The following is a 23,815-nucleotide window of genomic DNA, read 5'->3' on the forward strand; positions in this document are numbered from 1 at the left end:
CCAATGGACTGTCTGTGCTGTTCCAACCTTCAGTGATGTTGAGAAAATCCACTTGTAGAGAAAAATATATATGTAAAAATGACTCATTTGGGTTGAGAAAATTTGTGAATCTGATGATGACCAAAGAAGGTCGAAATGTTGTTCGCTCCTTTACGTAAAAACATTTTCTCAACCCAAACGAGCTGTTTTTACATGTATATGTTCCAACCTGGGTATTGAAACCCAGTTTCTAGCATTTTAAGTCTGCAGGCATACCACCATGTCAATGGGAAGCATGAATTTGTTCTGTTTTCTTTGATGCTTTGCTATTGATCACAGTCACCCCAGAAAATACAAAATTTAAGTGCCATGATTTATGCCACATTTTCTAGTAACTGTGATAAAGTAGTTCTTGAAAACATCATTACAATTGCTGCTATACAATGAGATAAACATTTATATATTAATAACTTTTTAATTTTTTATTTGACAGACTAACTTAACAATGCTGTTCAATGAATTTTAAATTTTATTTAGTTTCAAGTCCTTCAGCCATTGTGTTTTATTGGAAATGTCATTCTAGACTTTATCTCTGCAGTACATAATATATATTTAACATGTATATTTTTTCAGTAAGAAAAGTTCTACTCTTTAAGTTAGATAGCCCTACAGTGTTAAATAGTCTTTGAATACTAGCTACAGACATGTTTTAGGACTTATAAACTTTTTATACATATATTAATGTACTAGTATAATGCTGAAACAATTTACTGACACAATTGAATCACATATATTATTTCTAATGAAATGTCATTAAAATTTTCACTTATTATTCTATATGGGCTCAAACAAGTACATTTTTAAAATTTGAGATCAGTTTCATTTCTGTTTTGTATATATGACCTTTTACATCAGAAAATGTATCAGCATTTTTTTCTAGTCTTCACATGCTAAGTATGTGATAGTTATGAACAATTTATATTGGTCTTGAAGAGAATTGTATCTTTTTAGTTTAATGAAGTACAAGTCTGAAGATTTCTCTAACTTCTTGGGTGTTTAGGTAAATCTAGCTGTATTAATATCTTTCCTGACATGATTTTATGAGTGCATCAAGTACAGTACATGCAAACATTATTACACTGTTGAATGCAGGACTGATAATGTCAGATGGTTGCTCTTGGGCAGAACAAGAATGCATTGATACAGACATTTATTATCCTGCCAACTTGCTAATTAATATCGTAACCATGTCCAACAATGGATTGGAACACTTGAAAATAAAAAAAAAAATGAAATGTAGGCATACTCAAAATAATTATCTTCCTTTATACCTTCAGGTTGTAATTGTCATTCATCAAGAGTAAACTCCTGCACTGCTCTCATAATACCTCATGAACAGATGTTATTTGAGAAGATGGTCACATATAGTTTATTATGGAAGCTTTCATAGTAATGTGACTATCAGTAAGTCAAGATTTACTCTCTGAAAAAGTTCTATAGCTTAAATGACTGATACTATATTAACTTCTTAAGGAACTATGACTCACTATTTAAACTAATGTTGAGAAGATGAAGAACAAGAAGTACATATTTTTGATATTACATAAATTTTAGATCACTTATTCTTTAAGACTCATGATGTAAAGTTATTTGTATTTGAATAAATTGCATGCATCAACATTTACAGCAATACATTTTTTAAAATTTTATTACTATTTTTACCTATTTTATCAATGCCCTTTTTGAACAAGTGAAGTCAATAAGATTTCAGTAAGAAAGCTTACAACTTGTAATGAAAACAAAATTGACACACCAAATGCCCATATTCATTCTTCCAATGATTTGTTTAATAAGAAGGCTGAAATGTATGATAAAAACATAATTTAACACAGTGAATCTCAATGTAATTTATTTAATGGAAAAATTTATTTCATATTCTTTAAAATCAAGTAGTACACTTTAAGTAAATTGCTATCGTCTATATTACTTTAAGATAGGTATGATGAAATACACATAATGTAAGTACTTTATTGATGTTGTCTTCAAAGTGCATTGTATTTAATTGCATTTAAAGTGTGAATTTGTATAAATTTTCTTGTATCTACCAAAGATTCTTTTTCTAATATGTTATTGTTCTAATTTGTTAAGAAATACATTATGCTCATTTGGTAGTTTGAAGTACAACATTTTATGCAACACCTGCTAATCAACCAGATTCATGTATAGTATAGTTGTTCCTAATTTTGAACTATTTTGTGGAGGAAATGTAACCAATGAAAAGCATTTGCCACTTAAAGTGACATATCTCCTGCTTTTACAATATATCCACAGTGCAGGAATATTTTTAGCAGCATAATTTTGAACTGTTGCAGCATTTTCTAAATATGTAACATCAGTCAGTTTCTTTTTCAAAGACCCTTTTAATTTTAAGTCTATTCTTAATCAAGTAACTCATAAATTTTGATGTAATCCCCTTCTTCACAGAAGTTCCAACCACTAAAACTTGCAAGATAGCTTTAGAACCTTTAATCCAAGACCCCAACCCATTGATACAAATCTCCAGCAACAAATTAGCAACTCATAAGATTCACTACCACCAAAACTAATTTTATGTTCAATGGTCAAAACTACCTACAAATAAATGGCCTAAGTATGGAGAATCGTGTATCACCAGTTCTAGCCAACATTTTTATGACAAAAATTGAATCTCGAGCAATCAGTTCAGCTTTACACCCATCACTATACTGGTACAAATGTGTTGATGATACAATTGCTGGATTCACATCTACAGAACACATATATCTAGTTTTTCAACCACGTTAGCTCTATACACCCCAACGTTAAGTTCACTTATGAACAGGAAAAGCTAACCAAATAGCATTTCTCAAGATCACAAGAACTGATACACAGTTCAAAACAGAAATCCCCCAAAATCACCCATATTGGGCTATACATTCCCTAGGACTCAGCATGTGAAACAAAACAAAAACTCAACATCTTAAGAAACCAACTAAACACAGTTGCAAAACTATGCTCACCTGATACAATCGACAATGAAATGAACAAAATAAAACAAATTTCCTCCCAGAACCATTGAAATAATTATATCACACATCTAGATCAACAACAAACAAATGATAATAAATCCCAAGATACAACAAATTACAAAATCTTATATTGCTGCATACTGTATATTCCTGACATGAGCAAAAAATAATCAACATTTGGAAAAAAAACTTGTAACAAACACAACATTCCAGTAAACACGAAATTTGTTCAAAAATACGGAACAAAACTAAAATTCATACTATATAAAAACTACATTGATAAAGAGAACACCAACATTATTAATAAAATATAATGCAACAACTGCTATGACTTCTGTATTGAAGAAACAAGTAGAAAAATGGAAACCAGATTGAAAGAACACAAAAAAATGCCTTCACATGTTTTTGAACACTGCATACCAAATAAACACATTATATCCATAGAAAACACCCAGATTATAAGGAGGGAAACAAATGCAAAATCAAAAAAGCTCTAGTTGTACAACTAAAACTAAAATTAAACCAATATAAAGGAACACCATTATACCTATATTGATTAATAACCTAACATCTAATTGCAATGCCCCCTACAATCCCATACTCATTTACACTTTCATCCATAAGACATGTGCCCAGCAATGGTCAATTGCAAACTCTCTTTGTTAATCTGAAGAATACTAAATGCTGTTCTATGCTTTATTAGTAAAAGTATTAATACCAATACCAGCCATCCTGAGATACATTTTTACTTCAAGTGGGTTTCTCATCATCACAAGATGAACACTCTATTACTGACATACTACATCACAAACATATTCCATTCTTGCAGCTGATGTGGGGCTCATACAAACCAGCAGTTGAGTAAAAAATTATGTATGTATCCCTACTGTATTAGCATAAGATGGCACCTTCCTCTCCACAATTAACATTGGGTCTGTAGAGGCAGATAGCTGAGTTGAGATGATGAATCTGTACATACATGTGATATATCTTTCATGTACCCTGCTCCAGCAGCTGGCAAAGTGCCTGTAGAAACTGAGGGTTAAATAGAGGAGTCTATAAGTATCATTACTGAAATAAATCTGTACATTGCCCTCTTCCTGCAGCTAGCATTGGGCCCACGTGGATGAAATGAGATGTAATCTCCCATAGGTATGCTTCTTAGGAGTCTCTTTCATTGGGTGTCACACTCCTTGAATTTCTGTGAATGAATGCTTTCTGAAGGGGGTACATCTAGGTATTCATTGCACTGGTCCCTCTACTGTCATGGCATGGGATTGTAGCTAATCTGTGTGAAGAATTAAGTTTTTTGTTTCAGAAGTTAACTATTTCCTTACCAGAAAATGTATTTTCAAAAGATACTTACCTCCACACTCATTTCCTCCCAGTATCCTCACTTACTGGTATACATTTCTTCATCACCTTATTAAAGAATGAAGATTCACAAGTGTAAAATATATAGGAAGATATTGCACAAGGAGATATATAGCACTTCTCTTGGTAGAGGGTTCTCTTGCACGATGAAGTCGTCATGCAGTAGCACAAATTCACGTAGTTTCATGTGAAATTAAGTGAAAGTTTTCATGAGACTGATGGTTTGCAAATCTTCTTGATAGCATGTGTGAACACATAAAGAAGAAAGTCAAACTGAATTGGAAAGTATCTTTTAGAAGTACATTTTTAGGTAAGGAGAATTTTATTTTTATTACCTTTTTCACACATATCATTAAATGGATCAGTTGATACCAGATTTTTACAAAAGGTTTCAAGACATTGAAATTGGAATATTGCAACCTTAACAGAATTTTATACACATGTTGGTTAAAACGCCATGATAAAAACAATCAATTTTAAATAATTAACCAGTGCTAGCAAGCACCCACTGTTGCAAGGGTGGTTTTTGTCTCTGAACAAAAAAATAAATAGACTGTCACTTCTATAATGCACACATAGCAGAGCTTATTCAGTGGCAATATGTCTTGAACTCTGGACCTTTTTATCTATATTCTGACATGTTAATCACTTAGCTATGCTCAGATATAAGCTTACATATTTACTACTTAATTGTATCTTGAAGTTTTACATTACTAGACAGATTTATTTTGAAAATGAAAGAGAATGCTTGTACTAGCAGTTATTTTATAAAGTGAAAACTAGTTATGTATGTCAAAGTAGCTAGAAATCACTTAAATCATTTTAGATCTAAGCATTTTAGACCCTAGGATACACACGTCAGTGCTTATTAATTTTGCAGTTATATGTGAACCATCAGAAATATGAATGCTTGTAATGTGTATGTTCAATAAGATGGAGAGTTAAGGCTAAAACTTAAGTTGTTAAAGCCTCTAGAACTGTAGGATAATGCTTTTTATCACAAGTATGAGTATGAAAGCACTCTCTTTATATGATAATATAATTTGTGCTACTAATTAGTGCTTTACCTAGTGTAATGGTGGTTGGAGTGTCAATTTCAGAAGGTAACTTTATCTTACTTATCCCCAAGTGGTAGTACCTTATTTCATGTTTTTTTCTTTCTTTTCTTCATCTTTACTTTGGAGAGAAGTCACCTTCCAACAATAGTGTGTAGACAGTGAATGGTCATATAGGTGTGGAATGTTGTGATTTATCAAGTTTTGAAGAAGAGAAAATGTAAATTGAAACTTCATATCTGATAATTTATTTTAAACCAAATTCTTTTGTATATTTACCTTTTCTGTATGCTTTTCCTAAACTACATAAATGTAATTAAATTTATATTTATTTCTAGTTCAATAAAAACAATTATTAAAGAACTGATCATTTTATTAAATAATTACTTTACATTTTTAATTTTATCAAATAAAATGTTAAATATCAATAATAAGAAATGCATGTTTTGGATAATAAAAAAAATAATCAACCAATTCTAGAATATCTAAAAAACTGTGAACAAGTGAAAAATATTCAAACATTTGATTTTACCACACTATACACCACAATTTTAATAAAAGATTTAATTTCTGTCATGAATTCCTTAATAGAACAGCTGTGTTATCATTCATAGTACTGGAAGAATGAAAATTTAGTCCCCAAAATGTAAAATATACATATTAAGTTTCTACACTAATAGTAATTGTTTGTTTTTCAATAACAAGGTATTTGAGTTAGTAAAAGGAGTTCCAGTGGGAGCTAATTATTCTACTTGTATTGCAAATTTATGTCTTTATTTTTATGAAAACAGATTTATTGAAAATTACATAAACCCATATATTGTTTGCTTTAACTTACAGATATATAGATTTAATTAGTAAAAATCATTCTGAGACAAATATTGGTAGAATTAGAAATTGAAAATACTTCAATTTCTAATGTAGAGGTGCATTATGTAGAAATTAAAATGATTTGTTAATGATATTAATCTAGGATTTTGATAAAAGAAAATATTTTTCTTTTCCATTATATGGTTCACCCTCTGTTAATAGTAATATAAATACAACCAGTAATGATTTTTGAATGATTCTGTTGAAGTTCTTGACAAACAGTATGAAACTTAATAACTTAACAAGCTGTATTCCTTCTGTAGTTTATCAATATAATAGTTTGAATGGCTAATGCATGTAGTCCTTGTATACCTTTACGTGAACATCTGAAACAAAGAAACTAATAATCTGATTTTTCTTGAGAACTATCTGACTTTTTTATGATGTTAATTGAAAATCTGCATGAAACATTTACAAAAAGAAGTTATGCATGGTGTATGATATCAGTGCACTTTAGTTTTTAGGATCAACATCAGATATAAGCATAAACTTCAATGCAAGTTACAGTTACTGCTTACAAGCAGTAAATATTACCAAAAGTTAATGTTTTTTTTAATGTTATAATAGTATACAAGTTTCTTTAATACTTAAGATTCAACTTCTGTTATTGAAAAGTCAATAAAAATATTACAAATATAGAGCAAGTTTTAAAGAATAACAAAAAGGAGGGTAACAAAATAAATTTTGTGAAATTTAAAATTTGTCTATTCAATTATAAAGAAAAAACATTTTTAAGCCAATGGGCTTAATTTTTGTTTATAGTGAGTAATCACATTCACATGCTAATGATCGTATTAGTTGTTTAAAAAATAATATTTCTACAGTATAATTAAAGTGACCACTGCAGCTTTCAATTTTCTTTTGGCTGTTTATAGTTAAGCACAAAGCTATACATACAATGGACTATCTATGCTGTGCTCATCATGAGTATTGCTTTCACACTTACCTTTGAGCAATTGCGGAAAATCCTTTTATAGATTCTATTAACTTCCGATAAGTAGTTCCCTCAATAGTTAATTAAGCTAACATTCCATACTTGTTATAAGTTTAATCATTATTAAAGGTCATTTATGACACTTATAATTGTTTTGTTAACCTCTTGATCTTCCATGTTGTACATGTTCAAAAGCATATCATTAGACACAGTTTGTGGATTTCGTCCACAACTAATAAAAATAAAATAGCAGATTTTTGTCACTGTACCTAAGTAGATATTAACATTTTCATTTATTACTGACTTATCTTCAGTGTTTACCTGGATTGCTTTTGCTTTCAAGTGAAACCCGATAATTTCAAGCTATTAATAATTGCATTTATTGATGCTAATGAAATATCTGATGAAGACATATTAATTGTTTTCTTTTAAGTGACTGCCTTATATTTACTGTTGTTTTTCCAATAAAACAATTTTATTTCCAACTTGTAATTGTTACGTTTAAAGATTTTGAATACTATAAAATAAATAATACCAGAACTCGTGCCAAATACATGTATCTCTTGGTCTTTAATATTTAAGTTAAATAGCAATGAGCTGCAAATACAGTTTAATTAAAGTACTGCAGATGTACTTAGATACATGTAAATAAAAAATACCTTGGTTATGTATCTATTCATTTCTAACATTCAAAATCACTCATTTGTGAAAGATTTTGATTCCCAATCTAATATTGCAGTAAATACACAAACTACACTGTACATCTTGGCTTTGTACACTGTATATGTGCATAATGACCTCAGACCCTTGCCTTCCTTCTATGAATATTTAAATTTAGTAAAACCATTTATTGAATAAATTTTGTTTTTAATAAAAATTAAAACTAAGACTTGTTTAATAATCTGCTCTTTAGAAGTCTGACCAAGGTATTTAACTGAAATGTCTCCAAGCTACCTAAGCAGAAAATTACAATTTTTACTTTATAAAATTTCTTTTATATATAATTAAGTTTGTGCTTGTTTATTAATACAGCAACCTATGAAACCTATCTTATGATAGGAAAGATGTGAAACGTGTATTTTTAGTTGCTAATAAACCAAACTGTTTTGAGTAATGGCAGTAAGATTACTGCTTTTGTACATTTTGATCATAAATATTGATATAATCAAATTTAATTTTGGTTATGGATCTAAAATTCTTTTTTTTTTATAAATATGAAGTCATTGAAAGTTTTATGGTTCTTTTTAAAACATTTTATATTACATTAAAAGGACCTTTGTACAAAATATTTGTGATTTCTACCATTTCCAGCTATAGAGCACCCTTGCCAACTACTTTTAAATTTTGCCATTCCTATGAAGTGTTTTGCAGTCTGTTTTTTCCCTTTTGTTTTGTTCCTTTCACCCACTTCACAGTCCCCATTCTGTGCCCCTTCCTAATTGAGACCTCACTGTTGTTCTCCATGCCCTTACCCAACCTTTTTTCGAACCTACCTGTTTCTTGCACAGTTTGTCCCTCAAGGTCTATTTTGTGTTACTTTTTTGCCTGTGGTCATTATAGGTCAATATACCACATCCTTTATCACCACAGCTGTGTTCTTCTGTTTCTGGGCCACAGTTTTTTTTCCCAGGACAATTGTGGCTCATGTAGGTGATGCTACATTCACCCCCAATTTTTTTTACCTTCCTCTTTACATCTATATTCCTGCTTCAATCTGGATCATCTCCTCTGTCTTGTTCATGCTCTCTGATATCATATTGCCTGCATAGCTTCCTTCCATTGAAACCCTTCCTTTCTCCATAATATTTTCCCTTCCATCCTTACAGGATGGGTTCATTACCTTATCAAATTGGCTTATTCTTCCTTATTTTTTAATTCCCAACATTTTTTCTGAGTGCTCATTCATCAGATCTGGCATTTCTCCCCTTACTTAGCTGCCTGTTTCCATCATCAATTGGAAAAACTCACTTTGTCTGGCATATGGACCACACACCTAACACATTCATCTCGCATTAACTTCATCATATGACCATCTCCTCTAGATTCTAAATTCCACTTGTCATTCTCCACACCTTAGTTCATTCGTGAATGGGAAAGTTTATATTTCTTTATTCTCTTAAGATGGTCAGATCCTGCTCTGTTGTAAGCATTGCCTGTTCAGGTCTACTAATCCATCAATATGCACTGTACAACCTTTCTAGTCTGTAATGCCCACTGTCAAAATGGGGTGTCCTACAAGATGCTAGTAGGTGCATCTTGGGGTGTTTTGTGTCATCATCATGTCTTTATCAGACTGTACCAACTCATGGAATATCAAGAGTAAAGCAGTGTCAGGATAACTGCCTGCTCCTTGGTTCCTGGCCTGCTTTTAAAAATAGGGTTTCATGATCATCTATTGCATTTTCTCCAGTGTTACATTCTTCCTGACTCTATAATGAGTCATTACCCCCTCATTGATTGGAGTACTGAAGTCCTTGCTTGCCACTTAATAGCTTGTAGCCACTAGGGTGGTGGACCAAGGAGGTATCCTTCTGAGTGTCTTGTGTTCAATCCTGTTCAGTTGAGAGTATGGTGGTGGTGTTCTATCAGTGTAGATGGTGTGAAGCCTCCTCCTACAGTAGACCAGATGTACAATTTTTCGTACTGCCTGGTTATGAGCGGGAGATGATCCTCTAAAATCCTCTGTTTAATCCTCTGGTTTGGAACCCACATTCTACCTCTACTTGAATGTTGGTTCCAGGGTGTTCTTGTACTGGTTTTAAGCTAGACCAGTTAATATAAGTCTTCCCACCTGTGGCTGGTATGGAACCCTCATTCTATTGAAGACTGTACAATACATTCTCACTGCTGCCTGGGTTTGGATTTGAGAAATCACCACATTACATTTCTACTTCATACTGTCTCCTTAGATGTCAGTTTCTGGGTGGCCTGATTTTCTTTGGGTCATGGTTTTATATGCATGTGCCCTGTTAGGTAATTGGAATGGACATTGCTTTCTCTTTTGCTTCTTATGCTTGAGGTGAAAATGGTTGGGACCCTCCTTCTACAGCAAAATAGAAGACAAATACCCAATGCCACCTGGTTTTGTACTCGTTGACCCACCAGATAGGGTCTGACATTTCCTAGCAACTCTATGCTGCATGGTGCATCCAACTCCTTGTGGTTGTGCTCCTTTTCCACCTTTTCCAGTAGATACTTCCCACCCTTTTTTTTGCACTGCTCGTGCTGTGCTTCATTTTTTTTTGCTTAATCTCAAAGTGAAAATTGAATTCTTCATTACAGGGGGAATCGCCTGTGATAGGGTGGAGGGTTGTTACCTGTTTGTTTGCATACTACAGCAGAGTTTACTGTATTAAAAACTTGGGATAGGTTGGAGTTTCAAGGCTGTTGGTGACCAAATATTGTGTGTATATAAAGAGCAACAATGAATGATAAAAACTATTATGTGAGGAAAGATAAAAATCTGTCAGAAATACCCTCAGTGTGGATTCCTGTATATGGTGAGGGGACCTTCCAGGGAAGGTTTAGTTTTTTTCAGCATACCTCCTCTGGGATCCAAACATCCACTCAATGTTTGCTGTGCATGGTGACCCATGAAGGGAAGACCACTTTGATTTCATGTAAATGAGTGGCCTTAGGGTGCCCCCCCTTGGGTCAATCACCTGGTCCACTTGGGCTAGGGTCAACCAAGTACCAGTGTTGGATGTTCTCAATGGGTCTTCTATACATTGTATCTAATGCTGGTGTTTGGGTATAGTGTTCATGAAACCCTGGCATTGCTGCAGTGTCCTTGTTTGGCATTGTAGTGCATCCCTTCATAGGGCTTCATGGTGGGTGGGGTCAGTGGGCCCAAAATATTCTTTTTTTTTTATTATGATCCTCCAAATAAAAACTTAAATAAAATAGTGAAAAACAGTCCTTTGGTAAATGACTACATCATGAAGATTCTGAGCAGCAATCTTCAACATCTGTAACACCTGTTGTACCTTATTTTCTTATACTACTTTTTTTTTTTTCAAACAAACCTTTAGGGGAGATGTCTCCCTTTTCATTCAGAAGGGACTAGAGGGATTTGCTGGCTCTCCAAAGTTAATAAAGAAGCTTCACTCTGGTGACATATTGGTGGAAACATTCTCTTGCATTCAAAGGTGATTGGGGATATACTTATTGAGGTTATCCATTGTTACTTTGAATTCATCGTGAGGAGTTATTGTTGAGAGGGATTTGAAGAACATCCCCGAGTCAGAGATTCTTGATGGTTTCTTCAGCCAAGGAGTTTGTGCAATGAGGCATATCTCCACTTGCAAAAATGGAATTATGATGCCAACCAATGTCCTCATTCTGACATTTACATCACCATGTCCACCTGCCACCATCAAGGCAGGTTATCTTAATTGGAGGGTATGGCCATACATTCCAAACCCTCTCAGATGTTTCCAGTGTCTGTGGTTCGGTCAGTCAAAGACGTCATGTTGTGATTCCTTGATGTGTGCTTATTGTGGTGGCAAGGACCACAATGCTATTTGTGTGAAATGGACCTTCATTGTATCAATTGCAATGGCTCTCACCCATTCTACTCTTGTTCTTGCCCTAAATGGTTGGAAGAAAAAGAGGTGCAGTATTTGAAGACAATTCAAAACATTACCTTCCCTGAGGCTCGAAAGTTGCTGTCCACCACTCCATCTCGGATGTATGCTGCTGCACTTCATTTCAATACTACAGTGGGAATGTAGACGGAACTCTCTCTGCCTCCAAAATAATCATTCTCAAACCATATGAAAAGTCTTTTGACCTCTGTGGTTAAAAAAGTTGATGAGTTAGTGTCAACATCCATCTCTGTCCCTAACATTCATTTCAGGAAACCCCAGTATCTACTTCCTTTGGTTGCAGGTACAGGCATTTCCTCAGATACATCTTCTTCTCCCACCCCAAGATGCAAAAAGATCATTTATTCATGTCCTTAGTTGCTGGAATCCTCTTCCAACAGCAAAGACCTGCTCAATTGACTTCTCAGGGAAGGATCCATGGAGGTTGATAGACCTCCCTTAGCTAAAGACAGTAAAGAAAAAAAGACATGGTCATAAACAAAAGGGCTCTCTATCGAATTCACCTACACATAACTAAAAATGGCCACCTTGATACAATGGAACTGTCGAGGTTTACATTCTAATCTGGATGACATCAAACCACTGACTACTTCCAACCATCTTATGTCTTTCCTTACAGGAAACATTTCAGAAACCTGCCAATACAGTCACTTTTCTGCAGTTTTCTTTGCACAGAAATGACAGGCTGTGTGATGGACAAGTACATGGAGAGATGGCACTGTTGGTTGATCAGCATGTGCCCACCCTGTCTTTGCCACTTGTCCCACCCTTGGAGGCAGTAAACATCCATGTTTCCTTGGGTTGTACCATCACTGATTGTTCTCTCTACCTGTCAGCTGGTGAGACCGATGAACAATCAGACCTTGATTCTCCTATTGAACAGTTGCCATCTCCTCTTTTAATCCTGGAGGACTTTAATGGACATCATCTCCTCTGGGAAAGTGCTGATATTAATGGGAGGGGTTGCTCCGTAGAGCATATGCTATCTGATCACAACCTTTCTCTTTCCAATAGCAGTTCTTGTACTTATTTTCATGCACCTCGTCAGTACTTTACTGCTATTGATCTTTCAATTTGTTCCCCTTCACTGTTCTCCCACTTTTCATGGAGGGTTGACAATAATCCATGAGGCAGTGATCATTTTTGTATAATTTTGAGAGAAACTGGCCATGGGCGATGCCATCCAACCTGTGTACCATGGTGGAAGCTGGATCAAGCAAACTGGCCCTCTTTCACTGCTCTCGCAGAACTTAATCCTGCCATCATCTGCAAACCATCAGTAGACAAGTGTGTGGCAGCAGTAACTGACTGTATTATACAGGCAGTTGCTCAGTTTAATTTTAAAACCTAGACACGTTTTCTACGATATTCTCATCCATGGTGGAATCCTGCCTGTCACAAGGCACGGAAGGCTGAAACACGGGCAAGGGATACGTTTCATAGGTATCCCACGCTCTTGCACTGCATTGCTTTTCAGCAGGCCCATGCACATGCTCGGTGGGTAAGACATCAAAGCCAAAAGGACTCTTGGATTAAGTTCACAACTTGCATATCTTCTGCCATCAGTTCCAAAGTCACATGGGACAAAATTCAAAAGGTCATGGGGCAATATAATTCTGTACTGCTCTCGATCTTGCTGTCTGATGGCCAGGAAGTAGCTGATACCTGAAGCATCACTGATACTCTAGGTGAAAGCTTTTGCCAGGTATCTAACACTTCTGCTTCTTCCTCCACTTTCTTAGCCATTAAGACTCGCGCAGAGTGATCACCACTTTTCTTTCAAGCTGATTGTCTATATGACTATAATCTTCCCTTTACACTGGTGGAACTCAAACTAGCTCTTCATTGGTCTGGCAGTACATTGGTTGGACCTGATGATGTACACTATGAAATGCTGTGCCATCTATCTCCCGCTTTTCTTGCTATTCTTCTTATTGTTTTTAACCAGATTTAGCAAGAGAATGTTTTTCTGATGCCAGGTGCCAGGCTATTGTCCTACATTTCTCTAAGCTTGGGAAGGATCCCAAGATTCCTTCAAACTACCATGCAATTACTTTGACAAGCTGCCTTTGTAAAACTTTAGAGAGGATGGTTAATGCTCGTCTTTTTTGGTTCCTCGAATCAAACAACCTCCTCTTGCCCATCGAGTGTGGGTTCCAACGACAGTGCTCTACCATGGACCACCCGATTTGACTTGAAATGTCAATCTGAGAAGCCTTTCTCAAATGACAACATCTTGTATTAATATTCTTTGATATTGAGAAGGCTTATGATACAATATGGAGGTATGGGATTTTGCGAGACCTCCATATATATGGGTTACATGGCCATTTGCCCATTTTTATGAAAACATTTTTAATGGACAGGCAAATACAAGTTCATGTGGTTTCTGTTCTTTTCTATAGGTTACTTAAGAGTCCCTCAGGGCTGCATTTTGAATGTCACACTTTTCAGTATTATGATTAATACTATCACTGAACAACTTCCTCTTACTGTTGTAAACGAGCTTTATGTCGACGACTTTCACATCTCATGTCAATCGTCAAACATAAGGTTTATTGAGTGGCAGCTACAGACTGCCTTCAATCATTTACTGAAGTGGACCACAGCAAATGGCTTTATCTTTTCTCTCTCTAAAAGCATTTTCATGCACTTTTGCCACTGACATAATATTCACCCTGATCTTGAACTCTGAATTGGTGAAGTTATGCTGCCTGTGATCCCTGAGACAAATTTCTTGGGGCTTATCTTTGACTGTAAGCTGGCCTTTATACCAGACATCAAACGTACAAGAGCCCTAAACATTTTCCATGTTCTCTCTTCTACCACTTGGGGAGCAGATAGATGTTTTGTGCTAAAGATATATTGTGCTTTTATTCAACTATGGATTACTTGTCTATGGCTCTGCCAGGATGTCAGCCTTAATGATGCTGGACCCCATTTACCATAAAGGATTTTGGCTCTGCACTGGGGTTTTCCGCACGTCCACAGTGCAGAGCTTGTACACATAGTCTCATGAACCTTCTTTGCACCTCTGCCATTTGCAATCGTCTCTATACTATATGCTTCGAAACTTCATTCCTTAACAAAGCATTTCACCTGGGGTTCTGTTTTTTCCATCATCAGTGGGCCATACTAGTTCAGAACAGATGATCTGCCATTGCTCCTTTTGGCCTTTGTGTCGAGGTGCAGTTGGATGAATTGGGTCTGTATGTGGATAACATTGCTGTATCCACTGGTCAGCCTATCTCACCATGTCTTCTTACAGTCCCTAAATGTGACCTATCTTTTTTAAGTCATCTGAGAAAAGCAGACACTACTGATTGGAAATACTGTCTCTTATTTGCTGAACATCTTTTGAATCATCCTTCCATTTCTAGTTATATGGATGGTTAGAAATCAGATGACTCTGTGGGCTCTGCTATGGTTTATTGTGGTCCAGTGGTTGTATGCAGAATCTCCTTTACAGCTTCTGTGTTCACTGCTGAACTGAACACCATTTCTCTTGCCCTGGATCACATTGAAGCTAAGCAGTACTTAAATTGCACTATTTATACTGACTCGCATAGTTTTCCACTAGTTCTGGAATCACTTCATGTTAGTTTACACCCTGTTCTTACCAACATTCAAAACCAACCGTCCCACTTTTTGTTTCCAGTTTTTCTGAATACTGGGCCATATCGGTATTTGCAGGAACAAGCTCACCGACACCACAGTTAAATCTATCTACTTTGGCACTATCACTGCTGTGCTTGTTCCATACATGGACTATGGCCCTGAATTCAAGTCCTAGCTCTATGCCAGTTGACTTGGAGTGAGTAATGTGAAAACAAGCTTTTCCAAATAAAATTCCCTGTTGGACTTTGGCCATTATACTTCCGTAAGGATTATAAAGAGGAAGTTGTTCTAACTAGACTACGCATTAGTCACAGGTTTTTAACTTGTTGCTTTCTTTTATCTGGGTCTGATGCACCAATGTGTTGTCTGTATAATACTCAAATCACAATAAGCTTCATTTTATTGTCTTACCATTGTTATGACTCTCATTGATGGCACCATTTTAAACATGTTCTGCCCCAAGGTTTATTTGTAACTATAGTGTTGTTGGTGATGGTGATACATTGGTTACAGTTTTTCAACTCATCGTTTTATTTTATCTGGGAGTTATGCAGCAGTGTGTTATAAATATAACACTCAGGTCACAACAAGTCACATTTTACTGTCTTGTTGTCGTTATGACTCTCAATGATGGCACCATTTTAAACATGGTCTGTCCCAAGGTTTGTTCGTAACAGTAGATGGTGTTATTGATTATCGTGACACTGTCCACCTTAGAAATGTTTTTAGTTTTTTAAAAGCCGTTAATCTTTTTAATGGTATTTAAGTTTTCTGATTTATACATTAGACCTTTTTTAATGTGATTCCCTTTTAAGAATCATAGTACATGTAGTTCGATTTGAAATTGGAAAATGGATGTAACGTCAAATAACTCGAAACAGGACTGGAAAGGCCAACTTCAGGTGACTAATGCTACTGTTTGAACCACCTGTTAGTCATCCTGGCAAGTTATAATAATTGAAATTTTGCTACAAGTCTTTTAAAACTTGTGTTACTTTACTTTCTGAAAATGACCATAATGTCAAATAACTTGGAACCAGGACTGGAAAGGCCAACTTCAGATGACTGACGGTGGTTTTTGAACTTACCTGTTAGTCTTCCTGGCGAGTTATGATAATTACAGTTATGCTACAGAAAGTCCTTTACAGCTTGTATTACTGTAGTTTTTCTCTTACCACTGTAGACTAGATATAAAAATTGTATTTAATGCTATTTATGTTTTTAATTCAAAAATTAAACTTTGTTTTGTTTTACCTTAATTTCCTTTTATGAATTTTACTAATTTTACTTTAATTTTAACTCTTTACAGGACCTTTGGCCCTGATAGCCTAGTTGCTTTGTGCCATAAAACACCAAACCAACCAACCTTCAGAAATACATTTTAAGTTTAGGAAAATAATAATTTCTAAAACATGTTCTAATATACTGCACTTAGTGGGTGTTTTAAAGTCAGTGTGTTCTTTCATTCATGTTAGTAATTTTGATTTTATAGTACCCATATAACCTTCTTTACAGTAAGGAGTAGTAAATTCATAAACTACTAATAATGACTATAAAGTTGGTATTTAGTTTTTAAATTAAAAAAAAAAGTTAATAAGAATTAGTTTTAAATACACACCTATTGGTACATCTTACAGATAACCTATTTTAGCTGATGCTTAATAATCAAATTTGAATTTTTAGTACAAAAGTGATTATTATTGAAATAAGTATGAAGTATTTTGTTAATCATATCATCTGTAAATATATTTTGCATAAACATTCCTTGATGTTACAAAATGCTTTATGCTTCTTAAATCCTCAGTATTTTATATGCATGGTATAATAATACTTTAACTAATTTTCTTTTTAAAACATTCAAAAAGAATCATTTAAAATTAAAAAATAAACTTGTGAATGTTTTTATAATAATTTTCACCTTTAAATCCTCTGATCAGAGTTTTTAAATGTGTTGAAAGTTTTCTCCACATATCTACGATAGTAAAGAGGTTTAAACTGTTACAAGCAACTTAAAAATCATTGTTTTTTGTTAAAACAAAAGTAAGTTGGCTGCAGATGATGAAAGTCTTGAGCCCGCAGTGTCACCATAAAACTGATTGTGAAGTAGTCATTTCAACAGAACACGAGATTTCTTTATAGGAAACTCATCAGTTTAAAAAAAACCCCAAACAACAGACTTTGAGATATACACATTATTGGAGTTGTCATTATAAAGATTTAACTTCTGATATATTTGTATAGTGAATCAGTGTCGCATAACTATAAGTGTGAGCGCCAAAGCATAGAGGTGAGTTTATATATGAAATACATTTTTAGGTAAGGAATGTTGAAACCAAATATAACTTTTATCTTCTCATTTCAGAATTTTGAGAGTAATTATAGATGTGATCTTGAAGTGAATTTGAAGGGAAAATGTAACAAGTCCAAGATAGTGAAGCCTGAAAATGCAATTCAGAAAATTAAGGTAAATAGTAAATACTATTTTGAGAATATCCAATTTCTATGAATATGTGTTATGCTATCATAAATTATATGGTCTGTACTCAAATAAAATATCACATAGTGTTTATTTTTGCAGGACATGATACACATATATATGAGTTGTGATCAAAACGTTCTAAGACCACTTTTATTCCGAAGAATAATACTCATGCATTAGTATTATAGGCTGTACCCTTCAGAGTAATCTCCCCCAGATAATACACACTTGTTCCAGTATTATAGGCTATCCTCTTCAGAGTAGTCTCCCCCAAATGATACACACTTGTTCCAACATTCCTGAGATTTTTGGAAGCAATGCTGGAAGTCTTCAATTGTTATGTGACTAACTTCTGCTTTCACATTATTATGGAAGGTTGGAATGTCATCAAAACTCTTTCCTTTAAACTTAATCAGGAGAATACAGGGAGTGTGGTATGACAGGAATGTTTTTTTCTGCCAAAAATTCTTGAATAGACAGAGCAGTGTATTGTCATGATGAAGAAATCAGTGACCATTCTCCCACAGCTCGTGCCAGTTTCTTTTTTCTCCCTCAAGCGAATTAAAATCTCTTTATAAATGGCCTAGCTAGCTGTCTTTCAACTTGGCAACTGTTTCATTAATAGATGATGTTGATGGTCACCTAGAATGAGGGTTATCTTTGACTGATTCCCAGCCATCTTGGAAGTGTTTAATCCACAAATAAATGACAAGCTAACTTAAGCAGTCATCACCAATGGCAGTTCCTAACATTTCAAGAATTTCTATTCCTCCTTTACCATTTTTCACACAAAACTTTAAGAAATTTTTTTTTCTGTCCATTTTTATTATGATAGGGTCTTTGAACACGTTTATCACAACGTGGGTATAAGGTCTGGAGAAATGGCTTGTAGATCACTATTTGTACTTTGTATACACCTCAGTGAAGCTCACTGCCTCTGTACTGGCACCTGTTACAGAAGAAGTCTTAGAACTTTTTGATCAGACCTCATATATCTATTTTAGCTAAGAAATTATCTTTAGTTACTTCCAATCTTGAGTTTTTGAGTCCTCCAGGGGTGCCACAGGAAAGTGTTGGGGGCTAATACAAATAGACAACACTATAAATTCATTGAGCTGAGTCATCAGTCAGGATATGAAATGTTTCAGGAGTCCTTGTGCTGAGAAAGTGTGGAAAACCATGATTTAGATTACTGCTAAGAGAATCTAGCTTAGACGTATCATTTATTTTAGTTTTTTTTACTTAACATGATATTAAGACAATAAGTAAGTTAAACACCGTCATTACTGTACTTTAAAAAATAATAATTTCAAGAAAGAAGAGCATCTTGTTACAAAAGTCATACATAACAACAACTAATACAGAGAGCCTGTTTATTAATCATATCTGTCAAGAGATACACTGACCATTGGGTCTTATTATGCAAAAAGAAGTTGTGATAAATTGTAATTATTGTGAAAAAAATAATACTTTAGTGAAAGTGTTAAGGTGCTTGTTTTATAAAATAAAAACTTAATGTTTTTTGTCATGAAATTATTAATTATCTTGCCCATTTTCAAACCATAAAAAAGTTTGTATAAAATTCAGAAGACAAAATATCTGGGTTTGCATCACAAGTTGCAAATCAAAACAACCATAGTTGTGAATCATTTTTCTCTTTCCTTAGCATAATGTGCAAATCATCCCTTTCTATCATATGTATTTTAGACCTCCGACAACATGATGAAAGTGCTGTAACGTTTCAGTTTTTATATATCAAAGACAAAGTTTATATCTCAGAAATTCCTACCGAATGTTGCAAACAGTATTTCCACACTTTTTCATGCATTAGTCTGTTCATGATGTTTGCAGTGTGACTGATTGGCATCAACAACTAGCTAAGACTAGACTACGTATATACAGTATATGCACTGCATAATTAGCATTGAACCAGTTATGAACTCTCTCAGTATAGGCTCGGTCCTTGTGACTGATCACATGGCCATTTTATTATTATAACTAAATGTATGCAGTTTTAATATTTCAACTTTTAATACAGTAAGTGTATCTTCACAAAATTTGATAGACTTTTAGTAAACATTATATATTGTTTGTCCATAAAAAAAAATCAGTTTTTTAATGAATTATTTTTACTAAAGATTTGTCTGCAAACATATCTAGTCTTTTTTGACAAGTCTGAGCACAAAATGATTTTTACATTGAGATTAAAAATACTTTTCTGCATCTTAAAAATATCAAGTATTATTTATGTATTCTAGAACCTCCTAAATACATTTCAATTTTTTTTCTTCAGTAAAACTATATATTTTTATTTAACTCTATGTAAGGATGGTCAATTTGATATACCTCTTAGCCACAAAAAAAACTGAAAGAATTCTAAATTATCCCTTTTTCTTTCTGGAATGACTTTAACTTGTAATATGGAACCACATTTATTTATCCTAAGTAGCTATAAATGCATAACTTTATGCAGCTATTTATACTTAAATTTGATTGATTATTGCTCTTTGAACTATGTTTAACTACTAGTACTGTTTGTGTCATTATAATATAAGTTGTAAAACACCTGGAGAATGTGCAGTTCATAATACACTGTTGAATTACATTACTCACAAGCTTCTCTGAACTGTTCTTGATGACAAGAAACCCACTTGAAATAAAAATGCATCTCAGAATGGCTGTTATGGGTATTAACACTTTTATTGATAAGCAGAGTTAACCTGAAGATGACCTAGGAAAGTCGAAACATTGTTCTCTCCTTATCAATAAAAGTTGATACCCGCATCAGCATTTTGTGAAAGACATTTTTATTCCAAACTGCTTGTGTACATGCCTTATGAAAAATACTTACTATATCATTATTATTTATTTTACCTAATCTAACCTTAATTAACCTAAAGAATTACTTATGTTTACATTTTAATTAATTTTACATTAATGAATAATACACATGAAAAACAACAACTGAAGAAATAAAGTATGTACTTGGGTCTTTTATTTCTTGATGTTTACATAAGGACACTTAACCCTACTTTTTTGTACTAATGGTAGTAGTGCATTGAATAATTCTTATTTACTTCAATAATAAACCAAAGAACATATAATAATAACTTGCCAAAAGCAGACAATGTTCCGTAACTATCATAATTTTTCTGGCTTTCCGACTGTTACAGATTCATCCAAGCTAGTTGACACATTTACCATGGGAACAAAATTTTTTATTTTATTTATTTATTTTTATTTTTTTTTGTACAGAAAAGAATGTAATTTTATAGATGGCTTTCTATTGGTTAAATATAATATAATATAGTATTAGATCTTAGTGAGAACTATTGACAATCTGGAGATAGAGAATGTGACAAGTGGCAAGAGGGGTCTGATTTTCTATTTGATGACTCTGTGTCCATACAAAATAGAAGGCTGTGAAAATTATGCTTTATCTTAGTGATGTTGTTTTGAAGATAAGTATTTGCATTTAAGTAAAAGGATGATTAAATGCATTAGAATTAAATGAATAAAGAATAAAAAAATTCTAACAAATGTATATTTTTGTATACTACGTATAATTTTTAGGATGAAGAACTTAGTAATAAAGGTGCTTTGGAAGGAGAAGCTGTCCAGATTAAACCTCAGAGAGTCCATTTAAAACTACGACCAAGTAAGCGCTTTGTGGAACATATTTTCTTTTTCATTGACAGCTTAATTGAATTACAAAAGATTTATTGAGATGATAAATCTCCCAGGCCAGATAATATTTCCCCAAAGATTTTAAATGAGTTTAAGGATTGTACATGTAAGTAACTTTCTATTATTATTTTTACATCTTTGAATAGTGAGTAAGTGTCAGACAATTGGGAGTTGGCTATGGTTACTTCTCTGTTTAAAGGCAGTAATAAAAACTATTCCAGTAATTATAAGCCTGTTAGCATTACGTCAGTTGTGGAAAAAACGTTTTGAAAATCTAGTAAGAGATATTTGCAAAGTCATTTAACAAAGCTAAAATGTCTATTTCATAGTCAATATGGAAAAATCTTTCCTCGTAGATCTTTTGATATTTGCTTATGTATATGAGAGTAAGAGTTATCAAGGTGCCACATAAAAGGCTTGTAAAGGAAATTATCTGTGTAGGTGTATGGGACAAGTTAACTAACTGGGTAGAAGAGTAGCTAAATGGAAGAATGAATGGAATTTATAACTCATGTTTTGCAGATATGCCATTCAGACTAGAGGTTAAGTGTCGCCAAGCTGTGGACTATCCAGTTGATCTTTATTATGTGATGGACTTGTCAAAATCCATGGAAGATGACAAAGATAAGCTTGCCAGTTTGGGAGGATTGCTTGCAGAAGAAATGGGCAAGATCACAAAGAACTTTCGACTGGGTTTTGGATCTTTTGTTGATAAGATTTCTCTACCTTTTGTGAGCACTTATCCATCAAAGTATGTAAAGTGTGCATGTATATATATATATATATATATATATCATATTTTAAAGAAATTTTATGCTTTACAATTTGTTTTTCTAAATATTTAAAATTCTACAAAGAGCACGGTGAAAATTAAATTACTGGTATATTTGGATTAAAATTATTGATACATTAGACCTTTAAAGACTAGGAAGCAGTTGAATAATAGTTATTGTAAAATGTGAAATCAACATAATAGAGGAAATCCTATACTGTAATATATCACTATAGATACTCAGATGATGAAACAATGCATTGTAAACATTATAAGTGATATAGTTTGAATTATGTCTGATAAGCTGTGCTCATTACTAGATATAGTTTTAGTTTGATCTATATAGATAGCTTGCTTTAATCAGAGGTGAATGCTAGTTTCCCATGAAAACATTTAATTCTCTTAAAGTTGAAAGAAACTTGCAATGTAATACTAATCAAAATTGTACTCTCCCATTTTTGACCTTGTAACACATTTCATCACTTTGAAAAGAAGTTTATCTTCTACAATCATTTCCATGTATGAATTTACTATATTTTCTTACACTGTTTAAATCCATGATTTTTAGTATATTTCATATGTTTTAACCAGTAATGTAAACATATTGCCTTGAAACTTAATTATTTTTCCTTTGATTGATTTATTTAGGCTGAAAAAGCCATGTGATGGTTGTGCTGCTCCATATGGCTTCAGAAATCAGCTGCCTTTAGATCAGGATACTAATCTTTTTGCTGCTGAAGTTAAAAAGGCAAATGTTTCAGGAAACTTGGATGCCCCTGAAGGGGGATTTGATGCTATTATGCAAGCTGTAGTTTGTCAGGTAAGTGTTTATGAAGGGGAGAATTTTAAGATGTACATTACCATTAATAACAAGTTTTCTTTAATGAAGTATATTGGGCTCAGTAGAAATGGTGTAACAAAGTAGATTTTTTTTTTTTGATGCAACTCATAAAGAATTGACTGCTTTATCAAATTCTTTGATGAAAAGATACTTAAAGTTTATTACGTGTGAGATTCTTGTATATCGCTACATTTACATTTAGTGATTAGGTAACAAAGTGTAGCATGCAACAAAATTGAAAAAGAACAATTTACTTTCAACAAAAGTTCATCAATGTAACTGCAGTTGGTAGAAAATATTTAATTATCTTGGTAATGGATGACCATTAAACTTCCCTATTTACTATTGGTAGACACAGTATTTCAAATCTTTAAAAATGAGTAACATTTAACTCTAATTTACAAATCATTAGATTATTTGTGGGAAAAATTATGGCATAGTGTGTGTAAGTTGCTTCAGGACTGTTAAGACTATGACATGATGCATATGAGTATCTTTGGAACTATCAAGACTGGCATGGTACATGTAAATAGCTTTAAAACTATCAAGCCT

The 23,815-nt window shown here is 33.6% G+C and overlaps 1 protein-coding gene across 3 annotated transcripts in view; it reads left to right on the forward strand.

Moving 5' to 3' along the window:
- The window catches only part of LOC143233824 (integrin beta-PS-like), a 100,076-nt gene that overhangs the window by 14,904 nt on the left and 61,357 nt on the right, over positions 1 to 23,815 (forward strand). For all 3 annotated transcript variants that reach the window (XM_076470538.1, XM_076470541.1, XM_076470540.1), the window contains 4 exons: positions 17,847 to 17,948; positions 21,537 to 21,621; positions 22,173 to 22,401; positions 23,071 to 23,242. In XM_076470538.1, coding sequence (XP_076326653.1) covers positions 17,847 to 17,948; positions 21,537 to 21,621; positions 22,173 to 22,401; positions 23,071 to 23,242 — 588 coding nt within the window. The remainder of the gene's footprint in view (positions 1 to 17,846; positions 17,949 to 21,536; positions 21,622 to 22,172; positions 22,402 to 23,070; positions 23,243 to 23,815) is intronic.

This window comes from Tachypleus tridentatus, chromosome 12 (assembly GCF_004210375.1).
Source record: "Tachypleus tridentatus isolate NWPU-2018 chromosome 12, ASM421037v1, whole genome shotgun sequence".
Lineage (NCBI taxonomy): Eukaryota > Metazoa > Arthropoda > Merostomata > Xiphosura > Limulidae > Tachypleus > Tachypleus tridentatus.